Below are 14,450 nucleotides of genomic sequence, written 5' to 3'. Positions count from 1 at the left end.
CTCTGTGGTTTAACCCACAGCACATGTGGAATAGGAGGGTACTAAAAAGGCTTCCAAATTAAAACTGCATTATACTTGCACTGCAGAACAGTTCTACTGTATATCCTAGCCGCATGCAGTGAGACGCCATGCCTGTGACAAGCCTCCTGTTCTTATAGTCCTAGGCGGGCAGCAAAGAACAGGAGGTTTATCCAAGCACTTAGTAAGCCCTAATTCAGGGCTGGTAGTGGTCTCTGTTCAGCCTTGTAGGTTATATAACTTTTACCCACTTTTGGTACGGCAACCAAAAGAAAAGGAAACATTACAGGAAAACAGCGTTGCTGAGTTTTCAAGGTGTCACAGAAATGTGTCATTCAAGAAACCACTTTATTGCACCCTTTCATTACAAGTCAATAAGGGAAGCCTCTTGGTAGCTTTGAAGTTTCAACCACAGCCACTTGCTCAGCTGCAAAGGGAACTGCATCTTTGGATCAAATTTTAAACTTTCAATGGGGGTTAAGCATTAAAATATAACAGAGCACAGCAGTTGCTTTTTCATGAGCAGTGTTGTGGAAGCCTGAAAGATAAATCTAGCACTTCTGAAATTTCCTTTATTATTTCCAGTCTGACTTTTTTTGTGCACTAACCTAAAAAAACTTTAAAATAGGAAATATGTTTCCTGTATGCAAATGAGACAGTTGGTTCCATTATCGGGTGTGTGCTAAATGTAAACTACTTGATCTCCCACAGCTTCGTCTATTGAGTGAACCTGATGCAGCAAGGATTGTAATACACACAACTCCAGATGCCAGATATGGGCTCATTAACTATGTAACTCCCTTTAGTGTGCATGGATCTAATCCCACAAAGCACTCTGAATGTGAAAACCTGCACACTGAAGTTCTTGCAAGTTTAGGGCATGCATGTGAAGTGGAGTGAATGTTGAATTACAGAAGTAATTCTGGAGTAAAATGATTGCCTTCAATAGGGACAGTACTGTGGAAAAATTGGTTTGGAAGGTATCGCCTAAGGAAAGAGTGTGTAAAACATGAAATCGAGATACTACCTTTCCCAGTTGTTGCTCTGATAGAGAAAAGGCATCCATAAACGCTTGTGCAATTACTGACAAACAGCCATCAAGATGTGGAGTCTTTTTGATATCAAAGACAAATTGTGGGTTCTTCAGTATATTCACCCAGAAGCGAAGAGGAAGACTGGCAAGAGAAAAGGCAAACTTCAAATTAATAATGTTCCAGGAAAAGTTTATTAATCCCACTAAAAGTAATTTAACATCAGTGCTTCATGCAAGTTAGCAGCATAATAAATAATCATGTCCTCAGGTGATAGTATAGTCCCAATGTGCCTTCACTGCTGAACATACTGCCAGTTCATGCATTACAGTGGTGCCCCGCAAGACGAATGCCTCGCAAGACGAAAAACCCGCAAGACGAAAGGGTTTTTCGGTTTTTGCGTCGCTTCGCTAGACGATTTTCCCTATGGGCTTGCTTCGCAAGACGAAAGCCCATAGGGAAATCTCCGGGGACCTCTTTTAAATGCTGGCGGTGGGGAGCAAAGCCTTTCCCCCCCCCCTCCGGACTTCAGAAGAGGTCCAGGAAGGCCGGCAGGGGCGAAAGGCTTTGCTCCCCACCGCCAGCATTTTAAAAGCGGTCCGGGATAGCAGGGAAGCGCTTCCCGCTATCCCGGATGGCTTTTGAAGGCAGGCGGGGGGAGCAAAGACTTTTGCCCCCCGCCAGCCTTCAGAAGAGGTCCAGGACCTCTTCTGAAGGCTGGCGGGGGGCAAAAGTCTTTGCTCCCCCCTGCCTGCCTTCCCGGGAGAGCGGAAAACGCAGCGCGGAAAACGCAGCGCTGCCTTCCCGGTCCAGGACCTCTTCCGAAGGCAGGCGGGGGGCAAAAGTCTTTGTCCCCCCTGCCTGCCTTCCCGGGGGCTTTTAAATCGCCCCGGGACTCTCCGGGGCGATTTAAAAGCCCCCGGACGGCTTTTGAAGGCCGGCGGGGGGCGAAAGTCTTTGCTCCCCCCTGCCTGACCTTCCCGGGAGAGCGGAAAAACGCGCTGCGATTCTCCGCTCTCCCCGACGGCTTTTGAAGGCAGGCGGGGGGGAACAAAGACTTTCGCCCCCCGCCGGCCTTCAGAAGAGGTCCAGGACCTCTTCCGAAGGCGGGCGGGGGGCAAAAGTCTTTGCCCCCCCTGCCTGCCTTCCCGGGAGAGCGGGAAGGCAGCGCTGCGTTTTCCGCTCTCCCGGGAAGGCAGGCAAGGGGGAGCAAAGACTTTTGCCCCCCGCCAGCCTTCAGAAGAGGTCGGGGGACAGACTGTCCCCGGACCTGGTCTGAAGGCAGTTTCCATAGGAACGCATTAATTGATTTCTATTGCATTCCTATGGGAAACCGTGCTTCGCAAGACGAAAAACTCGCAAGACGAAAAGACTTGCGGAACGAATTAATTTCGTCTTGCGAGGCACCACTGTATTATGTTTGAGTTTTACATGAAGCACATTCATAAATATATACCTGTTAGTTTTCCATATATGGACCACATCAGGGTCTGTAATTTTCTTATTTTCAGCCTGAGCATCCAAGAAGTCAAAAAAATACTTGACAGCAACTGGGGCTTTATTGTTTGGTAAAGTCCAAATGCTCCTAAACAGCTCTTCAACAACTGAGTGAATTGCAACCTTTGAAAGAAATAAAAAGGCAATGTTTTATTGCTTAGACAAAAGAGTTTCTGAGATGTAAATTAACAAAACGAGCTCCATCTATCAAGGACAATTTGTGCAACAAGAATGGAGCTGAACACTTTTCAGTCACCCATTCAACACTGGCACCATCACTATGTATAAATAGTGAATGCAGCTCTGAATGCATCTGTATGCAATAATTCTCTTTTCATGTAAATGAATGGGGAAGCCCAGTTGAGCTCCATGTGCCTTACTAGGTTCTACAATCTCATTCTGTGTTTTTAAGTCACATCAGTTAATTGCTGCCTCTTTGTGAAGCTTCTTAATCTTATCTTTTCTGGCCTAGCCTTAAATAAAGTTCAGCACTTACCTTTGTAGAAAGAAGTTTAGTAAGATACATTTCCTTCACTTTAAATTTTTGTTTTCCTTTGTGTTTTGCACCCTGTGTATCTTTGGCTGCTTCGGAATCTGGTATTATCTGTAAGAAAGGTATACACAAATATGCATGCAGATGCAGTGGTTAAGGGAAGCAATAATATATAACAAAAACATCTAGTTGTCCGATATTGCTGACTTACCAGATGGCAATAGTCGTTTGGGTATTCCCCATCTGAGAAACATGCTTAAAGGGGGAAAGAGAGAATGAATGAAATGCACACAGTGAAAGATATTAAGCAGTTGCCAAGAAAAGACATCCAGGTAATCCATGTTTAATTATATTCCTGTGCAGGACCCTGAGGTTGTGTAATTGCCACCCTGTGCTCCTTTGGGAGGAAGGGCGGGATATAAATGTAATAACTACATAATGTAATTCCCACCACTCTGTGCAGTAAGAAGACAGGCCAAATAAATTATCTGTATCATTGGCTTTACTGCTCCCTTTTGCCAGCTTCTGTCACAAAATATCATCCCAGCCCTCTGGGAGCAGGAAGAAAAGCAGAATGAAACATCTGCTGTAGCATTCTGTTGTCTTTGTGAAACCAACCCTGCATCAATCTGAACTATGAGGCTGATTTCACAATTGTAAAATTACAAATTTCTCTTGTGCCTTGTCTACTTTGGCCTTAAAAATGGAATCTCCATATTCTCTGCAAACATATGAAAAAGGGTAATATTATCTTTATGACCTACATATAAGCTTCCCTGAAGCATCCGGCTGTATGCTTAATGCTCTTTTAGACTAATCAGAGCTTATTCCAAAATGGGGAGCCTGTGGCCCATTAAGTTGAAATCAGTCCCAGCCAGCATGGCCAATAGTTCAAGATGGGGGGGGGGGGTTGTGGCCCAATAACATCTGGAGGGCAACAGGTTCCCCATCCTTGTGATTTTCTTCAACTTACTCTTTTTATAGACCATAAAACTGGACCCTTCGCAGAAACGGCTGCTTCATAACTATGGTTCAAATGGTCTGCTATATACTCATAGCTCTATAAAACCCATTACAGTGGGGGTGGGAAACCTGTGGCTGTTCATATGTTGCTGGACTACAACTTCTGCCATCCCTGACCATTGGACTTTCTGGCTGCAGCTGGTGGGCGTTGCAGTCCAACAACCTGTGGAAGGGTCCCCCATCCTGCCATCACAATGATATATATCAGGCTTATATTGGTTTCAGTACCTGATAGATCCATTTTTTTCTTAAAGATTTTAATAGTCGCTCCATCTGAAATCTGAAAAGGAAATAAAGGAAATAAAACAGCTTTTGTAATATGCATTTTCCCCCTAAAACTACACGGTTCCTCAAAGTTCACATGATCCACTGCATGTGTCTTGTTACTTTGTTCCCAGCTAGCACATACACAGCACAGGTCAAAGAATGCATTGTGTTCTGTGTTCATTTCCCCACTCTGAGGCTTCCTAAGTGCAAAGTTAAGAGTAGCCATAGGGTTTTTTCTATTCTAATGCAGCCAGCCAGCCATGCTATAAAGGCTGACGTTCCTAAAGGGCCTTATATTTTGGGATGTGTGCAGTACTTTTTTTTATTTATTTCTGTTTATTAAATTTTTTACACAAATCATACAATCATCTACAAACCACCGCAGAACATACAATGAGAGGGCAAAAAAGAAAGGAAAAAAGAAAGAAAGAAAGAAAGAAAGAAAGAAAGCAGGAAAACAGGACTTTTTTTTTTAATGTAATGTGACATGCTTATCTGAAAGCACATGTATCATAATGACTGTTCACATGTCCTGCTAAGGCATAAACTGGTCACATTCCACTATGCATGAGCTATGTGCTGAAGCATGCAATCCAGGTTTTCCCATTAATCAAGTGGGACTTGGAATGGCTGGATTAAGAGTTCCAACCAAAACAGTGCTCAAAGGCTGTTAAAACCATAAACATTCTGGTGAGCCAGGCTGTTACCTATATAATAGGTCCGAAAGTAACCCAGCTGATAGCTGCAGTGCTCATCAGTTGAATGCTGTGTGTTTGAAAACACAGTGCTTCCCTATTGCTACTCAGTTACTGAAATGACTTGCACAGAATAGGATGCCTTCCAAAAATGGGGAAAAGTGAAACTGCAGCAGCCGGCCCACTGTAAAGCTTATCCTTTGCCAATAGAATCCTGCAGTTACACCAAGATTTAGGAAGTGCAAGAAAAATAGATTTTGTTCAACTGATGAAATGTTTGATGACCTGAAACAAGAAATTTACAAAAACTGAAAGACGAAGAACAGGAAAAACTGGGTTTGTTTTTCTCTTTTACTATCAGATTATTTATCCATCCAGCCAAATATTACCAAGGCCAAATGGCAGTGTCTCTTCCAAATCACGGGCAGCTGTGACTGAAATCTTTTTAACTGGAGATGGTCGTGATTAAAACTGGAACCTTATGCATGCACAGCATAATCTTTACTACTGAGCTATAGGGCTTTCCCCAAATACAAATAAAAGAGCACGTAGCACAGCCAAGCAGAGGCAAAATGAAGATAGCAAAAACAAAGTAAAGATAGCTCCAAATAAAATCTAATCTCTCAAGGGGCATAGGGCTAACAAAAGGGTAAATAAAAATTTAAGTACAAGAATATACATGGTGTATTTTGTGGGTGAGTACTTGAGATGAATTCAAACGGATTTATGGGGAAAGAGCATGGCAACAAATTTCACTTCCCTCAGTGATGACGTGCTAAACGTCATTGACAAAGTGTAAAAGGGAATATACTATTCCAGGACTTCAGTAAGGCTTTGAAAACATCTCAGATTACACAATCAAATCAAAGGGAACATAGGAGAAATTTTGTCATTCTGTGTACTTGGCAAGACACCTGGAAAGGCAACGAGTAGATGCAACTCATAGGATGCTGCCTTATACTGAGGCAGACCAATCGTCCATCTAGCTCAGTACTGTCTACACTGATTGGTAGTGGCTTTCCAGAGTTTCAGGCAGGGAAGTCTCCCAGCCCTACCTGAAGAGGCCAGGGATTGAACTTGGTACCTTCTGCATGCTAAGCAGATGTTCCAGCACTGATCTCCTTCCCCAAACCACAGTAAGAAAGAACAGGGTAACACAAAGTTCTGCCTCAGACTCAGTTAATTCTAGTGACTCCAATCCAACTAAGAGCAGCTATAACTAAGAATGCTGAACTTGGTGAGACTTTGACTTGTGCTGCACATACAATTGAAACCATTTCAGTAACTTGATTGTGACCAATTAAGTCCCTTTGATTATGCTTGAAACTGTTTAGGAACAAGTTTGGCATGCAAAGGTTTCCTTTTTTTTCTCATTGTGAATTTACTGTTTATAAACACTCAGTACTAATGCTTTTTCATGGAAATGTGCATGGAAATGTAGCTAGGCTAACAGTGTAATCCTGTGTCTCACAAGTACTATGGGATTTTCTCCCAGGAAAGAATGTACAGGACTGTAGCTTAAGTGACTTCCTATAGACTCACATCAAGTATGTGATGGCATTAGCAATAGAATCCTGGTCCAGTCTTTCAGCTAGACCATATGACAACTATTAGATACAGTATTTGAGAAGATCGTGGAAGATCATAGAATTTTAGCGTTGGAAGGGATAACAAGGTTTATCTAATCCAATTCCCTGCAGTGTGGGGATCTTTTGTCCAACATGGGGCTTGAACCCATGACACTGAAATCAAGAGTCTCATGCTCTACCGACTGGGCTATCCCAGATTGTCCTTACAAAAGAGAGATATTCAAATTATTAAGGATTTTTGTTCTTACCGCATAATGTCGTATGGTGTTCAGCTTGGTAATTCCATTTTCCAGAATCTCAGAGGAACTATCTATGTCCAAAAGTTCAGTTGTTTGTACACCTGACTGAAGAGCTGCCAAACAATTAAAACAGTTGCAATTCAAACATATTCTGTGCTTAGATTTTTGAGATGCCATTGGTGGCTTGCAAGGCAACCCTATCATATTTTGCCAGTCTTAAAATTCTCATAAGAGATCAAGATGCTAAAAGTACTTGCATTGATGATGCTGGATTTGTGAACCATTTGAAACCATATTCCATTCCTTCGTGGCTACATCAGCTTCTGTATCACAATAGGGTTTTGTGAGCAGCTATTGAGGTGGATCACTACTACCAGTGCTGTACTGGCTATTCCTAATGGATCATTCTGCTTCAGCTAATACTGCAGCAACAGCGACTGTGATACTGTGCTTGTCAAGCATTTAATTTGCCCAGTCCTCAATAGGTTGCTACATATTACATAAGCTAACTGTAATCCACAAATGACAGAATTTATTTAGTTAAAACAGATTGCTTTTAATGAATCCATAGTAATTTGTGGGTCTCGTCTGTTAACAGCAGAGAAATCTTCAATTGTGGTTTTCCAAAAACCCATTATTAAATTCTGTTCTAAGAGTAAACAAAGGAAAATAAATGCCAGATTATAAATTTTTAACAAATATAGGGCAGTGGCAATGCCTTACCCAAGGCCATTTCGTTGAGCTGAAGATCATAAAGAGAGCCATTCTTGTTCAGAAAGACTTGCAAGATCTTCTCTTTGGCTTGCCCTATGGTGTCACAATCCAGGACGTTAACTTGAATTGTCTGAAAAGTGCCTTCACACTCACTTTGTGGGATATTTTCAAAGACAACATTTAATTCCTGAAAGAAAACAAAAGTTTAAACACAATGCAATTTACAACCCAGATTTGAATAAAAGACCTTATAGCTGGTGCCACTGAAAAGACCTTATAGCTGGTGCCAAGGAAGTCTTTCTGAAGAGCCTATTTCATAGCCAAGGTGCCACCACTGAAAAAGCACGCTCCTTGAAGAGCCGCCTGACTCACTTCGCTTGGAGCAGGGCCTCCAAAGATTATCTTAGTGCTCAAGCAGTGATATGTAAACCACTTGTATGCAAATCATTATCATCTGTGTTAGCAAATCTTGTATTATGTCAGAGGAAATTAATATAGATCTTTCAAAAACATGTTTTCACACTTCACAGTTACTCAATCCCAACTGAACTAATGTGCTAAGTTTGGGCCACAGACAGCAGAGTTCAATCTCATACCCAAAAACAAGTTGAGTCGACTCAGGCAAGTCAGTAACCTGATCTAGTCATAATGCTAAAGCATAGTTTTCATGTATGAAATAAGTGCCTCTTATCTCTTCTGATGCAGGCATGAAATTGTAAGTATCTGCTTCCAGATAAATAAATTAAACAGTATTTTATTTATTTGAACTGGTGTTTTTAGGTATGGCCTATCCAAATAAGCTAGAATCAAAAATCACAATTTTATCTTTGGTTGTTTGGACAAACTATAAATTAAGCTACAGATTACAGATTAAGATAAACTATAGATACTTGGAAACAGAAGTGGTTGCTTCTGATCTTGCAACCATACTGGGAAAGTTGAGGTGAGAGTGTATTAGCTTGAAGCTTGTTAACTGCAGCCAGTATCTCACAGCCTCAAGATAATTCATCTCTAAAAACTAAGTGACCTATCTCACGAATTATAGGTGGTGTGGAGAAAGCAATCTGGCATTTTTTCTCTCCCTCTCATAACAATAGAATCTTTTATGAATGTCAGTCTATGAAGAACCACAATTCGACCATAGACTACATATGTGAGACCACTTCTTGATCTAGAATTCCACCCCTGCTTAGCCATATAGTTTCTACCATACAAGACTTGTTGGTTTCATTTGCTGGACACACAATTAAAAAGACATACCACTGTATTGAATTCAGTTACTTGCCACAGTAACCAGTCTTCATTTAGTGTGTTCAAGGCTTTGCAGGTTATTACATCCACAGGGCCCCTGTTTATTCTTTGATTTAGGGTTGTCACAAGCATATAGAATGGATCCCCAAATGTCTCCTAAGAAACATAATGAAACACAATGTTATTGAAGAAGAGGAGGAGTTTGGATTTGATATCCCACTTTATCACTACCCGAAGGAGTCTCAAAGCGACTAACATTCTCCTTTCCCTTCCTCCCCCACAACAAACACTCTGTGAGGTGAGTGGGGCTGAGAGACTTCAGAGAAGTGTGACTAGCCCAAGGTCACCCAGCAGCTGCATGTGGAGGAGCGGAGATGCCAACCCGGTTCACCAGATTATGAGACTACCACTCTTAACCATTACACCACACTGGCTTATAGTTATACCCTCTTTTCTTTGCATTTTTCTATGCATTACAACTTATTTGTTAAACAGGGGGAAACAACCAGAAAAACTGCCCTGCTTAAAGTCTGCTGCAAATAATAGGCATTTCCATGTAGGGAAAGACATGAACCCCACATATAGATTGCATGCTCATCTATTTCTTCACATCTACATATAATGTATGTGTAATGGGAAGCGGCAGCCAGCTGCAGGATGCAGTTATGCATACATTTAGTGGAAGAGACACATGTGCAATTGTCACAAAATACATTCTACCTGTATGTTTCACATTTTTGCCTATGTACATGTGGCTTCACTAAAAAAATATGAAGCAATGTTTGAAATGGTAGGTGACACAGATGAACCTGGAAAGGCTTCTTCCTTCTCTAAACAGCTCATTTTCCTACTCCTCATCTTTTACCCCGAATATTTATGAGTGCTCAAATGTGGGGTTCCCATTCATTTAATGATTCAAAATAAAACCTGTTCATGCAAATGTATTCCACTGAACTGAAGTACTGAACAAACTGCTAGGCAAGAAAGCGGCTGTACATGCACATCACAAGTGGTTCCTTCTGCATGAAAACAAGCAAGTATAATGAAAAGATACAATACTTGCCCGAAGAAAACCGGAGAGGCAAACAGACATCCAGTTTGTCAGCAGTTTTTCTACCACTGACTCTGTACGCCTTAGCAGCAGCTTCGGTTGTATATTGCTAGACTGTTCCATCAAATCCTTTGTCAAGACCTCTAGAATATGGGTTAAGTAGACTAGGTTTGTTTGTAGTGCGATCGTCAAGAATGATGCAAACAAGCATCTGTTTATAAAGAGAATAATAAATTTAAAGACAAAAAGAGGAAGAACTTGAATATAAGCTAATATGTAATTCTGCCTACATCATTACCTAAGTAATAGCAATACCAACTCGATTTATATGCTGCCACACGCATCCTGGCAGCTGTCACATAAAGTTGAAGGAAATACCAGCACTTCCAAAATAAAATAAAATAGAACTACTAAGAAAACCTGGAGAACAATAAAATGGAGGATACAAAATGCATGATCGCTTGTTAACATAAGGCAGTGAGTATAAATGGTCCACATGACAAAGCTCCAGGAGTAGGTCTCAAATTAAACCAAGACTTGTACTGTCCATAGACCTAAGAACCAAAATGCCAGTTTTAAACTCTGTCCATCACTCTACAAGTAACCAAAGAAAAGGACACATGGCAGGAACACTGTAGTTATTTTCTAGATATTATTGGACTACAACTTCCATCATCCCTGACCACTGGTCCTGCTAGCTAGGGATGATGGGAGCTGTATTTCTGCAGACCCAAGGTTGGGAAAGGCTGGTCTAGACCATTAAACACTGCTGCCAACTTTTTGTATTATTTCAAGTGAAGGGAAATGATTGCTGGAAGCTCCTATGAGATGAATAACTAACTTGTGTAAATTATGCAGCTAAAAAAAGTAACCTCCAGCTATCTTCAATACCTGGAATTTCACTTCAGTGGAGATGAATTCTTAACTTGGCCTGACACTTCAACCCTCAAAACACCCCAACCCCATAATTGCAAGGGTTGGAGAGAAGTGAGTTAATTATCGTACTGGGTGCCCCTTTGTATTAGCATTGCCTTAGCTGTCCCCAGTTTTGGTTTCTAGCTATTCCAGCCAGTCAATCTTCCAAGTCATTTAATCCAATAAAGCCCAGAATGACTATTAGTATTCACAAAACAGAATAACTAACACCAATGAATATGTTGATTTCATTCTACAGAAGAGTGCCTTATCTTAGTGCAATTTGGTCTGCATATTCTGTTTCAATATTCTAAGTTACTGAACTCTTAGCAAGATTCCAATATGTTTCTTTCTAATTCAAGGTAATTACACAGACATAACAGTGAACGTACCTCTGTAAGAATCAGATACAGGTTGTATTCAACCAAGTTTTATTCAGAGTAGATTCACTGAACTAATGAACATGACTAAGGCAGCTACATTAATTTCATTAAGTACTCTGAACCAAAACTTCATTGCTTACCACCTACATTTTCTTTCCAGAAGTTTGACTAATGAGATTTTTTGGAGCAGTGTGAGGGATCAAAGTCAACAGAAACACAACATTTCTATATGTGCAGGTTGTTCTTTCATGTTTCTACAACTTGAAGAATCTAAGTTCTGTAGCATACCTGTCTTTTACAGAGAAGGTTTTCTGCTTTTCAAGCGTATGAATCAGAGTAACAAGAAAATGCTTGTTACAAATTAAGGCGTACAATGCTGTAATGCTTTCATCCTTCTGCTCAGGATTTCTGCTCTGAAATACATGAATTGTATGTCTGTTTCTTTGTTTTTAATATGTTGTTCGTTTTATTATAAATTATAGCTGCAAGCATCAAATACAAAAAAAAATGTTGTTGAATACAAAACAAACAAAAAGATCTTCAGGCGGGCAAGGTAATATTATTTTAACCAACCACTGCTAGGAACTGCTAGGACAGGGATGGGTTGTCTCTCTCCAAAGGATGTTGGATGCCAACTCCCATCAGCTCCAATGGGCATGGGCAGTGCTCAGGGAGATGGAATTGTAGTCCAACAACATCTGGAGGGCCACAGCTTCACCATCCCTGTGAGCAGGTCTTTAAGATTCACTGTATTCTTTGTTCTCTGAAAATGAAGAGTGTGAGGATTTCAAACTTCATGAACTCCTGTACAGCAAGGATTTATAAGTATCCCTATCAATAACAGCTCAGAGCAGATAGCTATGAAGGCTGTGCAGTGGATTCAGTTTTGTCCCGAGGCAAATTGGGCCTATTTGGAGGGACCTGAGCATCAACTCGGGTTCAGACAGACATGGATCACTATGAGTTGGGTGGCTCAGAGTGATCCAATCTGTGGCTGTCAGCGGATAGGCAGGTAAGAGGCGTGGGAAGACCTGGCTCTTCTGTCCCCAGACTGCCCCCTGAGCGTGCAATCCTAGGGGAAAGGCACTCCTGGGTCTTGGTAGGAGGAAAGAGGCACAAGGACAACTTCCCCCATCCGTCTCCTGGATCCATGTTTAATTAGTGGTTTAAAACCCTAATTAAACATTAGTTCTACCTGTGAACGTATTTGAGAATGGATCTGGGGAGGGATAGTGTTCCCCAGGTTGACAGAGTCTTACAATTCCTGAGCAATGCTGGGCACAAGGTTGCCAGTGACATAGAGCTTGCCACCTGCCATGCTAATGAACATAATACACACATCCTGTGAACATCTCTGTATGGAAATTAGTTACAGCATTCAGATTTGTTTTTTTCTTATCTGTTGCATTCTCTGTATAAGAATCGAAAGCAAGATGCAGCATAAAATGACAACAGAAATTCGCTAGAAACACTAAAAGAATCATACTACCCAGTTTTTATTTCTGTTAAACCAGTTGCCTCCTTTGTAAGAGAACTAAAATTATATGTAAAACACTTACAAGGGGTTCACTGGAGTCTTCAATCAAGATAAACGACGTTCCTCCAGCCTAAAATAACAGATGGACGACTATGATGTTGACAGAAGATTGCAAAAGAAAAGATTGCGAAATAGATAAGGCATTCAAATAAAAAGCAGTGGTTTGGATTGGCCCATATGGTGAAGCTGCATGCACACAATAACCAAATGACTTTTCAAAGGAAGACCTTTGCATAAACTGCCCCATATTTTTATAAGCAAACTGGATTCACGTAATAATTTTCTGGGTTGAAGTCAACTTTGGTGAACTTTTTAGTAGAATGTCACAGCACCTGAGGTGACCTGGCAGCAAAACAACATGCCCTGAAAATACTTTGATGAATGGCATCTCCCCTCTGCTCCTGTGCACTGTTCTGGGGTTCTCCTAACCCTTCAGAGTGGATTTTGGGAAGGTGCAGGGGCACATGGGGAGAAGAGAGGAAAGTCCCATTGCAGTAGTGTGAGTCTTTGTGTTGGCTTCTACTAGCACACTGAGTTAGTTGAGTTCAACCCAAAAAATCCCACAAAAGCTCAACAGCAACAAAAACATAACCAAACCCCAAGTCTTAAAATCAGCAAGGTTTATTCTGTCAAGCGCTGCCCTTTTATTATAAAGGTCATTTAACTGTATGCAAAGCCATGACACGTTTACAACTTGGGCAATTTCAATTACTGCAAAAGGTTTATAACAAATACATAAGCAGTCGTTTACCTCCGGGAAGGAAGTTCGAATAAGAAAGTGTTTGTAGTCAAGGAAGGGGATGGTTCCAAAACTATCAACCACATCCAATTTTTCCATCTGCAGCTCTACGAAGCCTGCAAGAAACAAAGATCCCCTGGAGTGCTGGTTTTTGTAATATAACATTATCTTAATTACAGCTTTCAAAGAGATATTGGAAAGTAGCTATCATGAGACAGTTTTCACAGTATACATTTATCTCTGTACTCATTTTTAATGCAATGGGAAATGTTGATCGCATATGATTTTTAATAGTTATTTATTCATAAAAATAGCAGAGCAGTTTACAACGATTATATATAAAATCTTACAGTAAATGTCATATAAGAATGTTAAAAGCAGAAATTAGCTAACTGCTATGGAAAGATGTATTCTTAGCTGCTTGCATAAACCTGATGGAACTGGAAAGTTTTAAGAGTTGGAACAAAAGGTGCCTGCTGAATCTCTGTTGGCAGAGCATTCCACAATACTGGGCAAATGGCACTAAAGGCACTTAAATAAATATCCCATTTACCTGCACTGTTGAACATAATGTAGCGGTACAAAGAAGGTGGGCTGGCAGTAGTAAATGGCAGCTGCACCGAGGTCAAATTGGGGCCTAGATTCTTACAAGGGGCAGTTGTGGGGTGGCAGTGGAGGGGGAGGCACAACACTCTTAGTTATGCCAGTTTGTGCCCATACTAGGTGCCACTGGCTAATCAATACCTGCACACATGGTGCTGACCCAGCCACTTTCTGCTTCCGACATCACTGCATTATATTCCGCTCGAAAGCAGCTGATCTCTCTTCCCCTTGGCTTCTAGAGAATGATAGCAGCCAATTACTACCATCTGCCGCACCACACAGGCCATCCCTGATATAACCTTATGCTATCACATGAGAACTGCTAATATTAACATGTAGAAGGAATTCTTTGTGTTATGACTATGGGAAATCACAGAATGGCGATCTACTTGAAGGAATACATGC

General features: G+C 41.1%; 1 protein-coding gene across 1 annotated transcript in view; it reads right to left on the bottom strand.

Annotated features, from left to right (window-relative positions):
- The window catches only part of PLXNC1 (plexin C1), a 59,145-nt gene that overhangs the window by 5,058 nt on the left and 39,637 nt on the right, over positions 1-14,450 (bottom strand). The window contains exons 18-29 of the mRNA XM_081929276.1: positions 13,455-13,558; positions 12,726-12,773; positions 11,455-11,579; positions 9,881-10,079; positions 8,827-8,973; positions 7,576-7,753; positions 6,862-6,965; positions 4,291-4,342; positions 3,251-3,294; positions 3,043-3,150; positions 2,506-2,669; positions 1,046-1,193 (exon numbers count right to left, since the gene is read on the bottom strand). Coding sequence (XP_081785402.1) covers positions 1,046-1,193; positions 2,506-2,669; positions 3,043-3,150; positions 3,251-3,294; positions 4,291-4,342; positions 6,862-6,965; positions 7,576-7,753; positions 8,827-8,973; positions 9,881-10,079; positions 11,455-11,579; positions 12,726-12,773; positions 13,455-13,558 — 1,421 coding nt within the window. The remainder of the gene's footprint in view (positions 1-1,045; positions 1,194-2,505; positions 2,670-3,042; positions 3,151-3,250; positions 3,295-4,290; positions 4,343-6,861; positions 6,966-7,575; positions 7,754-8,826; positions 8,974-9,880; positions 10,080-11,454; positions 11,580-12,725; positions 12,774-13,454; positions 13,559-14,450) is intronic.

This window comes from Podarcis melisellensis (genome assembly GCF_964234715.1).
Source record: "Podarcis melisellensis genome assembly, chromosome: 10".
NCBI lineage: Eukaryota > Metazoa > Chordata > Lepidosauria > Squamata > Lacertidae > Podarcis > Podarcis melisellensis.
Note: the sequence above shows the minus strand (reverse complement) of the source record. Positions and strands in the feature narration are given on the sequence as shown.